The 19930-nt window shown below is 33.6% G+C and overlaps 1 protein-coding gene across 2 annotated transcripts in view; it reads right to left on the minus strand.

Moving 5' to 3' along the window:
* Nucleotides 1-19930, minus strand: part of Jmjd1c (jumonji domain containing 1C) — a 238628-nt gene that overhangs the window by 165885 nt on the left and 52813 nt on the right. For both annotated transcript variants that reach the window (XM_077798230.1, XM_077798229.1), the window contains one exon: nt 4439-4603. In XM_077798230.1, the coding sequence (XP_077654356.1) occupies nt 4439-4603 (165 nt within the window). The remainder of the gene's footprint in view (nt 1-4438; nt 4604-19930) is intronic.

The raw sequence follows: 19930 nt of genomic DNA on the forward strand, positions 1-19930 counted from the left end.
ATGGTAACTAAGAAACAAGATATGAATGCCACACACAAAAATCAGTTTCATTTCCATATGCTAATCTTGAACCATTCAAAAAATGAAATGAACAAAAATTTTACTTAAAATAGCATTGAAAAGAATAAATTATGTGGAATTAATCAAAGGTGAAAGACTTATACATTGAAAACTACAAAACAGTGAAGAATGAAATAGAAGAAAACACAAATAAAAGACATCCCATTTTCAAGTATTACAAGACTTAATGTTGATAAGATGTCTACTACTCCAAATCATTTATAGATTCAATGTAATTCCTATCAAAATTTAAAGACATTTTCTGGAGAAATAGAAAAATCACTCTAAAAGTTCATATGGAATCTCAAGGAACACTAGAGAGGGAAAACAAACCCGAAAGAAACAAATTTTGGAGGAAAAACACACCATACTACAAAACAACAGTAGTAAAAACAGTGTGGTACTGGCACAAGAACAATCACACAGACCAATGCAACAGACCCCAGAGCCCAGAAATAAACCATATAATATAAACAAATGATTTTTTACTAGAGTGCTAAGACTATTCAATAGAGGCAAGGGCAGTCTTTTCAACAAATGGAACTGGTAAAAATGAATATCCACATGTTAAAAAAAAAAAACTTGGATCTTTATATCACATATGAAAACTATCTCAAATATAACACCCAAACATGTAGCTGACAACTATAATACTTTGGGAAGAAAATATAAGGAGAATCTTCATGAAATTGGAGTTAGCAATTGTCTGATCTGTTGTTGTCTTTACAATGACAAGGATATGGGCAACAAGAACAACAAAAAGAACATGGACCTCATCACTTATGGTAAGGAATTAGGAATATACAAAGAACCCTTTAAACTCAACAACAACAACAAAAAAAAAAAACCATTCAAATTTTGCCAATTCAAAAATGGGCATATGACTGAAATATAAACATTATTCCAAAGCAGATATACAATGGCCAATAGGCACAGGAAAAGATGCTCAGTATCAAATTCAAGAGAAATGTAAATCAAAACTACAACGAGATACTATTTCCCAGCCACTAAGATGGCTAATGCCAACAGAGCAGGGAGGGACCAGAAAATAAGTATTAAAAAACCTTGTACACTGCTGATAGGAATGTAAAATGGTATAGCCACTACGGTATGAGTGCTTCAAATAATTAGAGAATTACCATATGACTCAGCAATTCCATTTCTGGGTATATTCACAAGCATTCATGTTCACAAAATTAAAAACTTTTGTCCATCAAAAGACACTATCAACAACTAAAAGGCAACTAGCAAAATGAGAAAAAAATATTTGCAAATCACACATATGATAAGGAATAAATATTAAGACTATATTATTTACAATAGCCAAGAAGTAGAAGTACCCCAAGTATCTGTCTAAAGATTTTAAATATGTGGTATAAACATACAATGGAATAGTATTCTGCCTTAGAAAAGAAGTCAATTCTGACACATGCTACAAAATGGATGAACCTTGAAGATACTACTATTCTAAGTGAAATATGTCAGTAAAGGACAATACTATATAATTCTGCTTATAAGGTACTTAGCGTAGCTAAATTCATAGAGACAAAGAGTAGAATGGTAGTATACACGGCCAAAGGTTGGTGGAAAACTGCTTATTATTGAGTAGAATTTCGGTTTTACATGATGGAAAAAGTTCTGTGAATAACAGCTGTGATGACTGGACAAGAAGAATGTACTTAGTGCTACTGAACTATACACTTAAAAATGGTTAATATGGGAAATTTTATGTTTAATATATTTTACCACACTTGTTTTAATTCTATGGTAGAAGTAAAAAAAGAAGTAAAAGGAATACATTATCAAAGAATTAAAATGCATGTCTCTTGGTGATAGAATTACTATGATTTTGTACTTCAAACCAACTCAGTAATTTTCAAGCGTACACTTCTTGCATAAGAGTAAGCTGAGTTTTTTAAAAATTGCGTAATTGTTTAAGTAGTCTTAGTGTTGAGGTTAAAAAATTTAAATAAAAAAATGTCCTAAAGTTATGAAAAAATTATTTAAAAATATTTCCTAGTAGAAACCTATAAAATCAGTAATTTATTAATATAAGACAAAATTTTACCTCACTCTATTGGATGGTGGTGGTGTATGGTGGGGTTGAACTCGGGGCACTCGACTAGTGAGTCATATCCTCAGCCATAATTTTTTTGTATTTTATTTAGAGGCAGGGTCTCACTGAGTTGCTTAGCACCTCATTTTTGCTGAAGCTGGCTTTGAACTTGTGATCCTCCTGCCTCAGTTTCCCAAGCCACTGGGATTCAGCATGTACCACCACACCCGGCTTTACCTCACTCCTAATTCCCTTTAAGAATGGGTGAAATTTTTTTTAAAGTTTTTTTTTATTCATTAACCATAATATTGAGCTATACATTTTTGTATTATATATATTATTACTTCCTACTTGAGACTTTATATATAAAATTTACACATATAATTAGAAATTTTAAACAATTTTGAATTAAACTCTGGAAAATCAAAAACCATGCTAGTCAGGGTTAAATTTTTTTACTATTAACAACGTTTACTAAACAAATATTTTGTAAAAACTTACTATGAATTAATTATCTTCTTTTTCTTTTCAAAGTTTTCTATGAACTATAGCTTCTGGATATCATTTTTAAATCTTTTAATACTAAATTTTCTTTTAAAACTGCCATTGATTCAATTCATTAATTCCATTCCTCCTTCTGTTATCTTTTATTTATTATCTTCTATTACCTTTTACCTTATATTTGTCTTTAGCAGTTCTGGAAATCAAACTGAGATTCACACAGGCTACACAAGCACTCTATCACGGAGCTATATCCCTAGTCCTTAAATCAGGTATCTCTTCAGACTTTTTTTTTAAATTAGTCGAAAAATTATGTATATTAAATTACTATTCTATACATAGAAAAGAATTAAATGGTGAACTAAGATAGAAAATTCACACATATTTGATTATTAGCAAATAGAAACTGCCCTATGTGAGCAAACTACATTTTAAAAAATTCAGGGTAGGGGAATAGCTTGGTGGTAGGATATTTGCCTAGCATGCAGGAGGCCCTATGTGGAATTCCCAGCACTGTAAAGTAGAAAGTACCTACCCTGTCACATTAGTTACACCAAATATTTGAAATGTTTCAGTGGCATTTAAAATATTTCTTTTATATTGATAAAAAAGATTATTTTATTAAGAAAATACTGGGCTGGGGATGTGGCTCAAGCGGTATCGCGCTCGCCTGGCATGCGTGCGGCCCGGGTTCGATCCTCAGCACCACATACCAACAAAGATGTTGTGTCCGCCGAGAACTAAATAAAATAAATATTTAAAAAAAAAAAAAGAAAATACTGCAATTCATTCATTATCTGCTATATGTTTTGCCAAATTCGGAGGACAAAGGTTAAAGAGATTCAGCTCTTAACAGAATAATCGGTTTCATATATTTCTTTCATAAAATCCTTCAAAACTACTGAAGAATTCATTAAAAATCTACTATATTTTCTTAAATGGACCATTTCCTAATATGAAGTAATTTTACCTATTACCTGAACACATAATTACACATTCAAAATCTACTGCCTATAATGATTCACTGATTAACAAAACAAGAAAAATCATGTGCTATGGAAGGTGTTAGCATCCTCCATCTTTCACTTATAAACTTTCACTCAGCTAATTTGTTCCATTGCATACAAAACAGTTAACTTTCTCTCAGCAGCCTTTAATCTGATTTATGTTTCCACCAAATTGGATAGAATAAATTTGTTATGTTTTGGATCTGGAACATTACCCAAAGGCTCATCTTTTGAAGGCTTGGTCCCCAATCAAACAATGTTCAGAGGTGGAGGCTCTCTTGCATTCACAGTTGATGGCATTATGAGGAGGCAATAGAAATTATAGGAGGTAGAGCCTAATTAAACAAAGTAAGTCACTACAGGCATTCCTGGAAGGGTATTTCTTGTTCCCAACCTCTTCCTATTTCCCTCCTGTTATTTACTGGATATGTCATGAAGTGAGCAGCTTTCCTTCACCATACCCTGCTGTCGTGATGTTTCTTCTCCTTAGAGCCAGCTGACTATGGACTGCAATCTTTGAAACCATGAGCTATAATAAAACTTTCCTCCTTTAAGTTGATTTTCATCAGGTATTTTGTCACAGCAACGGAAAGGTAACACAAAACTATTTGTGGATAAAATATGCAGAAAGAGCCCTAACGAAGAGAAACAGTTATTTTAACAAATCAAATCATTTTGAAATTTCTACCAGATATTACAGAGTCTTCAGTAATATTAATCTGTAATCAGACAGATAAACCTTAACTGATATTCAAATCTTGTTCATTCAAAACAAATAATTGAAAATGCTTACTGAAATAGGAATAGATCTTACCAATGCAGGCCACTGAATCTGTTTGCTCTTTGATCCCTGAGTCTGGCTAGGGTCGTTCCTTTTGGCCCAAATTAAGTGGTATTCCACCAAGAAAGTTGAAAAATCTTCATAAACTTTAACCCACTCTCGTTTATCCCATTCAAGATCATCAAATTCCACATATACCTATGGAAAAGAAAAAATTCATAAGCAACAGAAAGCATAATATTTCAAAACACAAGTCATATCTTTTCCATATGTTGATGGAAAAGATATTAACAAATTCATTATTTAGATTAACATTTCTATTAAAATTTTTTTAACCCAAACCCCCTATGTATTTCTAACAAGAAGATAAACCAATAAACCACTGTTTATTAAGTACAGCAATTTACAAACTATTGATCAGCACAGATTGGTCCATGTCTCCTAAATATACAATAAAGAATTCTATATACTAATGGCTTTAGAAGCAGAGGTTGGAAAATATTTTAAAAAGTAAATAGGGGCTGAGGGTGTAGATCAGCAATAGAACATGTGCTTACCACGTGCAACACCCTGGGCTCAATCCCCAACACCAAAAATAAATAAATAAATAAATAGTAAATATCTTAGGTTATGTAAACCACATAGTCTCTTATCTATTTACTATTTACTTCTATCTCTAAAGTGCTAATGTAGCCACACAAAACACATAAGCAGAACTTGGTTTTGTACTAATAAAACATACAAAAGGCAGGTAGTAGTACAAGAATAGTAGTACATATGAAAATTAATCAACATAATAAATCACATTAAAAAATAAAGGAAAGAAAAAACGTGATCTTTAATAATGCAGAAAAAGCATTTGGAAAAATTCAACATTCTTTCATGACAAAATACACAATTAACTAGGAATAGAAGAAAAGATATTACCCCAATGTTTAAAAAGTCACATTTGAAAAACCCAGAGTTAACACCATTCTCAATGGTCAAAGACTGAAAGATATTCCTCTAAGAAAAAAGTCAAAGATGTTACAAATTTGGAAAATCAAAATTGACTCTTACACTATTAACTCAATTATTATTCAGTCATTTAGCCCCTCTTTCTACTTTCATCTTTTTTTTTTAAATATTTATTTTATTTAGTTCTCGGCGGACACAACATCTTTGTTGGTAAGTGGTGCTGAGGATCGAACCCGGGCCGCACGCATGCCAGACGAGCGCGCTACCGCTGGAGCCACATCCCCAGCCCCTCTACTTTCATCTTTTATCAGTCATTCCCTCAAATTGTCTCTTCATGGAGATGTCTTCCATATTTGATTATGAGTTATGGTGGCGATAGTTCTGATCTTCCTTATCTTTTTATCCTAATTCTTCCACCTATCTTCTCTTTACATCCTAAGTATTTGTATTTTCCTTTATATCCTTGCAGTTCTTCTGGCCCACCTCAAGATGTTCCAATGTTTTTTATAACCCCCTACTACAACTGAAATGTGTCTTCAAATTCTTACAAGAGGTATTTTCCTTGTTACTTATATTATTTTTGTCAGACCACATATACAATTACATTTCACAAAATCATAATGAAATCGAATAATTGCTATTACCTGTGTAGCCTTGTAAGGTCATAACACAATACATTATTTACATATTTGTACTGATGGAAGAGTAAAAAAAACCTACTGCATTGCCAGTTATATAAAAGCATAACATACAATTATGTAAAGTATGTAATACTTAATATATCAAGATAATAAAAGATTACATTACTGACATATGAAATTAGTAAGCTATATATTTTTATTAAAGTGCAGTCCACTTATGAAAAAAAATATTTACAGTACGTCATGTTACACCACTAGTTGCCTTGTCTACTCCACGTTTACTCCATCTTTTGATTTCATTGAGAGGCCAAAATGTGCCAGGTGCAGTGGTGCAAGCCTGTAATCTCAGCGGCATAGGAGACTGAGACAGGAGTATCTAGAGTTCAAAGGCAGCCTCAGCAAAAGTGAGGTGCAAAGCACCTCGGTGAGACCCTGTCTCTAACACACAAAAATAGGGCTGGGGATGTAGCTCAGTAGTCAAGTGCCCTTGAGTTCAATCTCTGGTACCCCACCCCCCAAAAAGAGGCCAAAAATGAGTAATCAATTAATGTCATCTAGATTTTATAAGTACTCCATGAGTTCCAACAACAATAAAATCACCAACAATGCACTGTATCTCCATCGTCAAGCAATACATTAATACACAATATCTTTATATATACAACTCAATGAAAAGTAGTTATTCTTCTATGTATTTATAGAGCCTGGTAGTACAGTTTTGCAAACATAAAGTTTTATTTTATATTAATTAATTAATTTAGTGCTGTGGATTGAACTCAGGGTGCTTTGCCACTGAGCTACTTCCCCAGTCCTTTTTATTTTGAGACAGGGTCTTGCTAATTTGCTTAGGGCTCCCTAAGTTGCTGAGGCTGGCCTTGAACTTGTAATCCTGCTCTAACCTCCCAAGTAGTGTGTACCATCATGCCTAACTACATGGCAGGAAACTCTTAAAAGCTACATTTGTGTACTGGAGATGTAGCTCAGCAGTAGAGTACTTGCCAAAAATGGACAGGCCCTGGATTTTATACCCAGCATTGCGGGGGTGGGGGTGTGGGCGGGGAAGAAGTTTGACTTGACGATGTTTGTGCTACTGCCCAATAGGAAGCTAGTTAGATATAGATATACTTATCTGTTAGAAAAGAGGAATACACTATCAAGGAGTTAACATCTGTCCAAATTATCCATACCAAATCAGAAAAGGAATCCAAGTCAAGGAAGAATTTAATAAACCACTGCCTTCTTCTAATAAAACCCATTCTTAGGGACTTTGCTGATGTTACACAAGATTTCAAGATTCTTAATATATAATTCCTAATTGTGGTATAAGGGCTCTTGGAAACCCCAGAAAACTAGAACAGAGATAACTCTTGGGAAAACCCTAATACTAACTTTGTTCTCCCCACATGGATAATGATATAGTCTTGTTGACAGAATATTTCAATCAAGAACCTAGAGAGCCAAGAATTAGTAACATTTCCTTATTTTGAAAGATATATCAATGTAAATTCTTCCAAATATAAAGTCCTAGACACAAACTTAGTATTCACAATGAAGTAAGCTTCCAAATATATGGCGATTTAAATAACCTGCTAGGGACCTTATAGACAAAAGGAAACAAATATTGTTTCTTCTCCCTTGCTGACTAACCAACTCACCTTTAGATTGCAGATTATCAAGAACACACTAGCAGGCTGGGGTTGTGGCTCAGTGGTAGAGCAGGTGTGAGACCCTAGGTTCGATCCTCAGCACCATATAAAAAAAATAAATAAATGAAATAAAAGTACTGTGTCCAACTACAACTAAAAAAATAAATATTAAAACACACACACACACACACACACACACCAGGACTGGGGCTGTAGTACAGAGGTAGAGCTGAATTCATGAGTGAGGCACTGGGTTCAATCCTTTGCACCACATGAAAATAAACAAATAAAGGCATGTTGTCCATCTACAACTACAAATAAACAAACAAACACTAGCCTGTTACTGTTTCGTGGATTCTGACATCAGATCTATGAGACTCCTGGGATCTTATTACTTAGAGCAAAAACAACATACAGGGTATATCATCATGATGCATGTGCTAGCTACTCTTGACTTTGAACCAATCTATCTCCTACACTCAAGTCCTATGTCCCATATAGAAGGATGAAAAGGACCAAGGATGGACACATGAGCAAAAAGTTAATTGTATTACAGAACAGTAACATTGACCTGGGGGACAGCGTGGTATTCACCACTTAGAATGTAAGTGCAATGAAGTCTGTTCTTGTTTGGGAAAAGTTACTACTTCATCTCTCACAGCTGTCTGCTCACTGTACATACAATTCTGAAAGATGGCTCAGATAAAGAGCAGTCAGTATCTTGCATTCTTGGCATATACATTAAGAATGTGAAGGGATACTCAGTGGCCATGGTAGACTACCTATACCAACACATTAAGATTTTGTATCTGATCTAACTGAATGAATATCTAATCTAGACTTACAGTGTATGGGTATGTATGCCGGACAGGGGTTGGAGGGTACAGTTTCTTTCCATCAATCTCCAAACCTACATAAAAGCCTACATAAAAAGCCTACTTAAAAGCGCACACACACACACACACACACATGCATGGATATGGAATTTACAGCCATGAGTATTTATGTGATTACCATATGAATGAAAATATTGTGAGAAAAACATAAGAAAAAAATAATTTATTTCACTGAATATGGTGGCGCATAGCTGTCATCAATCCCAGCTACTTGGGAGGCATAGAAGAACGATCTTAAGTTCTGGCCAACCTGGGCAATTTAAAAAGCAAGATACTTTCTCAAAAATAAATACAAATTAAATCATAAAACAAAATAAAAAAGGCTGGGATGTAGTTCAATGGTAGAATGTTCCTGAGTTCAATTCTCAATATTGTGCAAGAAAAAAACAATTAGTGAATATGTTTAAATACGATTTAACCCAAGATATTACAACAATGAATTCTAAGAACTGTTTTCTAGATAAATAAAAGATTGTCATATCAACAAAAGGTGAAAGATGGAGAAAGGGGCCAATATGGCAGCCATTGGTTACATGAGGCTATTGGGTATTTGAAATGTGTCTAGTCTGAATTGAGGTGTGTTATGTGTTAAATAGACATATGAGATTCCAAAGAATTACTAGGATAAAGAAAATGAACATGAAATATCTTACTAATGATTATTTTCTTTGCAAATTATGTTGGTAATTCATAGGGTTAAATGAAAATACATTAAAATTAATGTCTATTTGTTTAAACAAAAGAAGTGAAGGAGAATAAGGTAACATTCTGTATCTTGACTGTAGTACTATATATCTATATCTATATCTATCTATATATATATACACACACACACACACACACACACACACATGTTGTCTTTTTTTGTGTGTTGTCAAAATTCATATAACTATAAAACAAAATAGGGCAAACTGTACCATATATAAATTATATCTCAACAAACATGACTTTAAAAAGAAATCTAGTTCACGAAGTATTTTAACAGTATTGGGCACATACTAACCACCTGACAAATAATGGCTACTATTATGATTCACTAAAACAACCAGCATCAGACTGTTTCACAGTGGGGTAGGGAGGGGGGACATGGGAGGAATAGACAAACTCTAGATAGAGCAAAGGGGTGAGAGAAGAAGGGAGGGGGGCATAGGGTTAGAAATGATGGTGGAATGAGATGGACATCATTATCCAAAGTACATGTATGAAGACACGAATTGTGTGAATATACTCTGTATACAACTGAGATATGAAAAATTGTGCTCTATATGTGTGATATGAATTGTAATGCATTCCGGTGTCATATATACCAAATCAAAATTAAAAAAAAAAGATTGTCACATTCCTTTTTTAATACATGTATCCTACAACCAATGTCAATATGTATAAAATCTCAAGTTTTGTAGATGTGTTTTGTAGATGTGCAGGTATTAAAAAAAGAGCTGTCATACAATAATGTGCATGTAGAAAGAAATATAAGAAACAGTCATACAATAGTTTCTGCTATTTTGTCCATCCAAATTAACCTGACCCTTGGACACTTCAAACCTGAGTACTGCTTATAGGGTGAATGTTTCCTTTTCTTACCCATGTCTGGATTGTTTCTAAGTGGTTACCTGGTTAAGAGACTTTTATTCAATGTATATGTATCAATATAAGATTATTATACCTAAAGAATTACTTAAATTAAAGTTACAATTCCAAATCTGCCAATATTTTGAGAACTATAAATCACAATCTAATATAGGAAAGAATGTGACTATTTCATGTTTAAAAATACTAGTTGTACAAAAATCTAAAATACTCATTGAAAAAATATTTCATATTATTACCACGCAACATATTTTAAGTTAAAATTAATCAATAATTATCACATAAATTTGGTATTAAATCTATTAGATGCACTTGTTTTTCTTTCCTTTAAAAAAATTTTTTTAATTGTTGTTGGACCTTTGTTTTATTTAGTTAAGTGCTCTACCACTAGGCCACAACCCAAGCCCTCAATGCCTTTATTTTTCTAGAACTGATTTAAAAAAAAAAAAAAAAGACCTATGTGGAAGCCAAGATAAATGATTTTGTAGAAATGGAAGTAGAATGGTAGTTTCTAGAGGATGGGAACACGATAGTGAGGAAATGGATATCAGGGTAACTGATATATAGGAGAAATGGGTGTTGGTAATTCTATAGCACAATCTGGTGACTATAGTCCACATCCATTTATGGTACATTTAATAAAGTAGAAGAAAGAAGTTCAAGGTTTCCCAACACAAATAAATGATCAATGTTTGAGAAGATGGAAATGCCAATAGTATTGATTTCATCATTATACACTAGATATATGTATCAAATTATCACACTGTACCCATAATTTATGTACAATTATGTCAATTAAAAACTACAACCAAAGAGAATGGGGGGGGGATCACAGAATTACCATAGTTTGCAAGTTAAAAAATAAGTTACATTTTCTTAGTGAATACTGATTTTGAGCATTCTGAATAGTTGACCATGCCTTCTTTAGTAGTTTAAGGGAAAAAAATTATATATGTGTTATGTGTATGTGTGTGTGTGTATAAATAAATGAATAATTTAAATGATGCCAATCTTTTTCTTCTCTAAAAACAGTTTCAGGCAGAAAAATTTTATTAACTTTTAGTAAACTCGAGAGAATTACATCAATCTTTACAAGTACCTAGAAAGTATAAAGAGAAGGGGCAGGCTTACACAGTGTGAATGCTATACTTGACATTATGTTCTGACTTTTACAAACAATTACACAGTAGTCTTCATCTATCAGGTCTCTTAGAATTCTTAACTGTTAGGTGAAAGCTAAGACTTCAGAACGAAACAAGAGGTCTTTCAATCATACCATAACTGTCACACAATCAAACACTAAGGCTAAAAACCCTCAACCCCACCAACATGTGACAAGTGGCCTAAAAAACCACAGCAGCAGACACTCTATAAATCAACACACAGGGCATGTGATAAATGAATGAATACACTGAAGAAAGATGCATTTGGACTCCTGTGACTTAAAGGTAGAAGACCACACACTTAAAATAGCCTTAATATTTTCATTGAGACGCAGAATATAAGACACAAAGACAAACCACATAAATAGTTATTTCATACTAGACACAAAGACGCCAAAAACATGCTGTTTTTTGAACAGATAGCCACTTCAACAAATGGTGCTGGGAAAACTGAAATCCATGTGTAGCAAAATGAAATTAAAACCCTCTCTCTCACCCTGCACAAAAATCAACTGGAAATGGATAAAGGACTGAGGCACTTGAGCAGAGACCCTGTGCCTAATAGAAGAAAAATGAACCCAAACCTCCACCATGTCAGCTTAGGAACTGACCTCCTTAACAAGACTCCTAAAGCACAAGAAGTAAAATCAAAAATCAATAATAAATAGGATGAATTCAAACTAAAAAGCTTCTTCACAGCAAAGGAAACAATCAGGAATGTGAAGAGAGCCTACAGAATGGGAGAAAATCTTTACCACACACTTCAGATACAGCATTAATCTCCAGGATATAAAGAACTCAAAAATAACACCAAAAAACCAAATAACCCAATAGATAAACGTGATAAGGAACCAAAAACACACTTCACAGAAGAAGGAATACATCCAACTAACAAATATATGAAAAAATGTTCAACATCTCTTGCAATTAGAAAAATGAAATTAAAAACTACACTGAGATTCCATCTCACTAAAGTCAGAATGGAAATTATCAAGAATACAAGCAAAAATAAATGTTGGTAAGGATGTGGAGAAAAAGGTACACTCATACACTGCTGGTGGGACTGCAAATTGGTGCAACCACTCTGGAAAGCAGTATGGAAATTTCTCAGAAAACCTGGAATGGGACACCATTTGACCCATTTATCTCACTTCTCTGTTTATACCAAAAGGACTTCAAATCAACATATTACAGTAAATGTCTACAGCAGCTCAATTTACAATAGCTAAACTATAGAACCAACCTAGGTGCCCTTCAACAGATGAATGGATAAAGATGTGGTATATATATACACACAATGGAATATAACTTGGGCTTAAAGAAGAATGAAATTATGGCATTTTTAGGCAAATGGATGGAGCTGGAGAATACCATGCTAAGCCACAAAAGATAACCCAATCCCAAAAAACCAAAGGCCAAATGTTTTATCTGAAATGTACATGCTAATTCACAATGGGGGGTGGGGGTGGGGTGGCTAGGGAAGAACAGAACAGAAGGGAGGGGGTATAGGGGTAGGAAGAATGATAGAATGAATCACACATTATTCTCCTATGTGCATGTATGATTACATGACTGGTGAAATTCTAACTCATGTAATGAAGAATAAGAAGTTATATTCCATTTATGAATGATGTGTCAAAATGCAGTATTTGTTCTAATTAGTCATGTATAACTAATTAGAACAAATTGAAAAGATTTTCCACATTGACTCTACAAGTTAGATAAGGCTGTAAAATAAGGGTCACATAATGACTATAAAAAGGCAAAAAAAGAAAAAAAAAAGAAAGAAAAAGACCAAGTTTGCTTTCTATATCAGTATTGCTTAGTTCTATGAATTATTTACCCAATTAATCTTTTAATAGAACTACATGGTGAATAAAATGTATCAAGGACTGGAAAACATTTGACACTGACGTTTCAATTATTTTCTTCACATTTAATGAAAAATAATTATATTTCTGCTGAGTTACCTAAGTTTCTTATATTATAAACTCATATATCTTACTATGACTTTTAGATAAATTATATATCATATTTAATGTAATATCATTGATGATAATGATGATTGTCATAGTTTGCTCAGGCTGCAATAACATACCATAGATTGGGTGGTTTAGTCAACAAACTTATTTTCACATAATTCTGGAGGCCGAGTGCAAGATCAGAGTGCAAGCATGGTTGGTTTCTGGTGTGGGGCAAGGAGAGGGTGAGAATTTTTCTTCTTAGGGCACTGATAACATTAGGGTCCCATCCTCACCCTTGTGACTTCATCTAATCTTCATGTCTTTCCCAAAGGTTGCATCTTCAGAAACCAATGCATTGGGGGTTAAGGCTTCAACACATGAATTTTGGTGGGTGTGAGAAAGACACAAATATTCAATTCTAATAATGACAACCACAGCAGCAGTTAAATTCGAGTGTTTTGTCAGGCATGGAGGTCCAGACCTGCGGTCCCATCTACTTGGGAGACTAAAGAAGGTGAACTGCTTGCTACTTGGGAGACTAAAGAAGGTGAACTGCTTGAGCCCAGTGTAGGTAATTTAGAAATGAAGCCCAGTGAGACAACAACAAGAACAAGAAGAAGAATGAGGGGGAGGGGGAGAGGGAGGGAGAGGAAGAATTTATTTACAAAGTGTTGGGAAATGTTCTATAGAAGAGAAAACTAAGGCATTGTTGGTAGGATCACTGAACAAACTAAAAAATGGCTAAAGAGAAAGAAAACCATCAGTTTAGATTTCTTCCTCTCCCTCCCCTACAGAATGAACCCAGTGCCTCAGGCATGTTTGGAAAGTTCATAAATTCTCTTCAATGTTTCACTAAATACCAATACTTGAAAAGATATTTAAATACTTGCATAGGGATCTTTAGGATTCTAATTACACACACACACACACAATATCTGTCAACTGACTTTAACCAATTGTTTTCATAATAGTGGCAAACATACTGTAGTAACTTTTTCAAATAAACTATACGTTGTGGTTATAGAAATAATAATATACAGTTTTTCCTCCGAAATATTCTTATAACTTCCTTTCATGCAATCATGCACAATGCTTGCAATGTTTGAAAAACAGAATGCCTATCCAGGGTCAACCATAATGCTAGGCACAGAATAACAACACAACCAATCAAGTACCAAATACATATTTTTTTAATATTTATTTTTTAGTTGTATTTAGACACAGTACCTTTATTTTAGTGTGGTGCTGAGGATGGAACCCAGGGCCTCACACATGCTAGGAGAGCGCTATACTGCTGAGCCACAACCCCAGCCCCCCAAATATAATTTTTAATATTCAAAAAATGTTCAAAGTGTTTGTGTGTGAATATAGACATTCAACAATGACAAGCTTATGTAACTCACAATTTAATAAAAATACATGCAAAGTATTATTTATTTTAATAACAAAGGAGAAAAATAAAAAATCTAGCCTAGAAAATTAGGAAAATCTACATAAAGAAAATAACATTTGAACAGAATTTGAAGAAATAAACAGAATTTCACAGATGGAGACAGGAAATTCTTCAAGTGAAAGGGAATAATGTGCTTAAAGGCATGAAAGCTAAGCAGAGACAATATTTCAACTTAACTATATAAGGTTCAAATGATATGAAATAAGGGGAATGAAAAAGGAATTCACAGAAAAGAGCTTGTATTCCACGGAGCCTGCCATTCAGTGTTGGAAGGCTCCAGGCACACCTTTAGTGTAGCAACCCGCCTGCAGGCCCCTGATTCTCCCAGGCAGGTCTGTGCACAGTCATGGGGTTTGTTGGTGTGTAATCCTTAAATAAAGCATGAGAGTTCTGCAAGCCCAGCTAGGGGCAGTGCCCCAACACAGAGATTCTATGCTAACCTAAAGACTAAAAAAAAAACTAGTTTTGGAATCTACTCCATTGGACACTGTTGAGATGCTTAGATTCCTGCTGTTGCATCCTCAGGCTGTCATGACAAGTGGAGAGCAACGCTTTCTCCCTGGTTGCTATGGATTTTGCTTACACAAAGGATGGCTACGAAGCACAAAAACCTGACTAGAATTTTGGGGACCCTAACATTAAGTAGATAGTATTTGCTTATGTTTTGTCTTATACAAGCACATGATTTTATTAGAAAAATTTCAATAAAATATTTTAAAGGGAGAGAGGAAGAGAGAGAGAGAATATAAAAGCATGAGAAACCTCAGAATTTATAAGCCAGTGTGGTGCTATCCAGCTACTTGGAAGACTAGGGCAGGAAGACTGTGTGAGCCCAAAAGTTCAAGATCAGCCTGGGCCACATAGTGAGATCCCATGTCTCAAACACACACACACACACACACACACACACACACACACACACACACTACACCACACCCCATAGGAAAAGAAACAGATGAAAATAAATCAGAAGTATAAGAGAGAAAGCATAATATTAAGAGGATATTATTCCAAAGAAAGTGATGTAAAAAGGCAAGTTAGCATCTTCAAGGGCTGCAGAAAAATTAGTAAATTCACTGGATGGACAACTGAGATGCCATAAATTACTGCAAGGTAAAAATCAGTGCTGAGGATATATTAACAAGAATTAACACATTCACCTATTTCCCCTATACTAGCAGGATTTTGAAATATTATGATACATTAGGGGAAAAATGTGTAAAGAAAATATTTTAATAAAAAACTGGAACTCCCCAGCACCACCAATCCTTCCTGCTCTGTCAAACAATAATGACAACAACAAACTAGGACCTTCTTTTTACAGTATAAAAGCAGAGAATATATTATGTTCTTGTATATCTATGTAGTCTTTCATTAACTGAGCACCAGAAGACATTGTAACAGTATTAATTCATCAGATAATGGGAACAACTCAAAATCACCAGAGATATTACTATTTAGATCTGGAGTCCCAGAATTAAGTAACTTCAGAGCTTGCCACCGATGAACTTTATTTCTTTGACATTTTAGATGCAAAACCAAGTGTTTCTGTCCCTTATTTTCTTATTACTACAAATTAATTCTGGTTTCACTTTTTTTTTTGGCACTTTTAATTTCCTCAATTTATCTTCTGCAATAGAGTCTTTAGACACTGAGCACAGAAATAGTTCTGTTGTATTAATATAAAGTAATAATACTTAATATTGAAAATTCTCAATTAGTGTTCTTTCTTTATAATATTTATAAATACCCAGCATTGAGTATTGACAGTGATAATGAATTAGTGAAAATGAAACATACTTGTTTCTTGATCTAACCTATACATATACATGCTAATAAAACATTTAATTTTTGAGATAGAGAAAAATATTACCACAATGAAGAAAACTAATTACTAGAATAAAATATCTTTTTAAAAGGCAGAAACAAATATATTTAAGGGATAATTATGTTAATGATATACTATTTATAATATTTACACACACAATAATTTAGTACCCCTATCTATCTGAAATACAATAAATTCTCTAAGACAAATGACAAATTAACTATTTCAAGTCACGTTCTGTCATCTTCAGAGTTTAATAGCTCTAATATACAGGTGATGATAATAAGAAACAACTATACCATCTGGTTTTCAAGCTCAAAAGCAGGTAACAAAAGAAAAACAGGAAGAGTGCCTCTGAGGATGTGCTTCCATAACAGTCTAAGAACTACAAAAAATTTCACAATGATTTTAGAAAGTCTTTTTAGGTATTATAAGTCAATAAAAATGAATATTCTTTTTAACTCAAAAATACATAAGAGATTTTAAAAACTCTAACATACTTTCATAGCATCATGTAGTTTATCTTTGCAGCATTTATCACAAATGAAATCTATTTATGTATATTTAATGTCTGTCTCTCCTACTGGTCTGTAATATTTATTGAACGACAGATGAGGAAAAAGTGTACATTTCTACTCAGAATAACCTAAGATGATGAAGAAATTTATTTTGGAAGAACCTCATTGATATGGCTACTGCATATGACATATTCCATATCAGTAATTACTGCTCAAAATGTTTTACATATATATACTTCATTAGACAAATGTAAGCAACAATCCAATTAGATAGATACTATTATCTCTATTCTACAGATTAGGAAACTGAAGCTCAGAGAAGTAAAGTAACTTACTAGGCACCACTGCTCTTAGACCCAAGGAACCAAAGAAGTAAGAGCTCCTATTTTAATCACATTTCCTCCCTATTGGGTGAAGTCTCTTTGGCCTTCGGAACATGCTAAACTCCAGAGACCAAGAATTGAAAAAATATGGCCCAAGGGCCAAATCAGTCCACCACTTTTTTTTTTCTGTAAATAAAATATGGGAACATAGCTACACATGTTCATTTACATGTATTTTGTTTGCTTTTCCACTATGCCAGCAAATTTGACTAGAGTAAAAGAGTTGAGAAGTTGTAAACACATGGTTTATGAATTCTAAAATATTTACTATCTGGCCCTTTATAAGCATAAATTTACCTACTCATCTACACCATGTTTCAGTACTAACACTTTGAAATCCACAAGTAAATTAACCTAAACTCCATTCTAGGGACTCCATAGATATCTTCTAAGCTATCCTCCCCAAGAGGACCACATCACCAGTATATTCTCTACAAAACCTGAGGTACATCCAAAGGTAGAGAAGGGTAGGAGGCAGAATGTGAATGTACATCCTGGATGTCAACATACATGAATGTGAGGTTCTTCAAAAGATAAAAGGAAGAAAGGTTAGGGTAAACACAAGAGGGTGTCTCTAGAGTCTCCATTTGTATTATTATTGCCCTAGGGGGCTCACAAATGTTAATGTCTTAGAGCCTTGATCTGAATTGGGACTACATGACTTCAGAGTCCATACTCAAAACCACTTTGCTGCATGCACCCTAAAAGTTGAGTTGGCACTTGAAAGGGAAAATTATTATGAGGAAAAACTCAGCCATCTAGAGTAATATTTAAACACATTTAATATTCTACATATCTATTTTGTTAAATTAGATTCCTCAGCATAATACATTAACATATTCTTTGTTCTTTTTATCCTTTTTATGGTTGTTTTGGTTGTATGCAGTTTACCCTAAGTAATAAGCAATTTATTGTTGTTCTAAAATCTAAAGGTCATTCTAAATCATTTTTAGATCAGATGACTATGTTATCTATTGGTTGATTATCATATTTCAGGGTGTTAACAAAGTGACTTAGCTATTGTGTATGTATGTACACTCTGTGTCATTGTGGTTTTGACCTGTTCTTTCAAAATCCCCAAAAGAATGGCCAATTAATTCAATGACTTATTTCTACTGAATAATGCTCCTGTGTCAGACTATTTAATAAACCACTGGTAAGCTTTATGGATTAGCTATGTTTGTATTGAGTATGCATTTAGTAAACTATGCCATAAGTGGGAAAATCTAATTAATTACACTAATGTTGAAAATCCAATTTCACATCAGAACTAGAAATCCTGGAGAGTAACAGACTCTAAGCCTCAAGTTAACTCTGCCTGAATGGCATATGCTTAAGGAATTCTTATGGGGTAACCATTAATATTTAGACCTCCTTAAGTCAGGGGATGTGATTAACCAAGAGGAATATACAGGAATTTATCTGAGTTGGGCACCTTCTAGATTTTTGGAAACCATAAAACACTACACTTAACACTTTGGAAATGCAGGTTAGTCTAAGAACCTAATCGTCATTTATAATAACCAGAGACCTGACACTGACTGACTTCAAGATTTGCAATGGTTTGTTATTTATCTATTTTTGCAATGGTTGTTTTGATACGACACCAAAAGGATCATCAATAATTTTTTTAAAAAAAGACTAGATATCATTTAAGATAAAAAATTCTACACTTTGAAATACACCAAATGAGACCGAAGACAAGTCACAGACTAAGAAAATCTTTGTAAATCATACATCCAATAAAGAACTTGTATCCAAAATATACAATAAATTGCCCCCCCCAAAAAAAACCCAACAACAATAGCTTTTGACAAAGCTATTCAAAAATTGACAAAAGATGGGGTTGGGAACATAGGTGAGTGGTAAAGTACTCATCTAGCATGCATGAAGTCCTTGGGTTTGATCCATAGCAATGCAAAAGGGAAAAAATTGGCAAAAGATCTGAGCAGATGTCTCATTAAAGAAAATACATAAATGGGATATAAGAATATAAAATAATGTTTGATATCAATTGTCATGAGGAAATTTTGAGTTGAAATGACAATAAGGTACCACTACACATCTTTAAAATGACAAATACAAACAAAAGTACAAAAACAAACAAAAATCTGACAATACCAAAATACTGACTTGAAGCAGTAAAACTCATTAACTGCAGGAGTAAAGGGAAAGGATGCACTTTAAAACAAATCTGGCAGTTTCTAACTAAATATACTCTTTCCACATAATAAAGCCATCAAATTCACAACTACCCAAATCTGCACATTAATGTTTATAACAGCTTTATTCATAGTTGCCAAAACAGAAGAAACTAAGTTGTCTTTTAATACATTAAAAAGATAAAGACACTGTAATACAATACATTTATACAATGAAATATTATTTACCAAGAAAAATAAATAGGATTTCAAGCCATGAAAAGAAACAGAAAAACTTAAATGCATTTACTAAATAAAAGAAGTCACAGCCTAACATATTTACAT

Source organism: Urocitellus parryii, chromosome 5 (assembly GCF_045843805.1).
Source record: "Urocitellus parryii isolate mUroPar1 chromosome 5, mUroPar1.hap1, whole genome shotgun sequence".
Taxonomy (NCBI): Eukaryota; Metazoa; Chordata; class Mammalia; order Rodentia; family Sciuridae; genus Urocitellus; species Urocitellus parryii.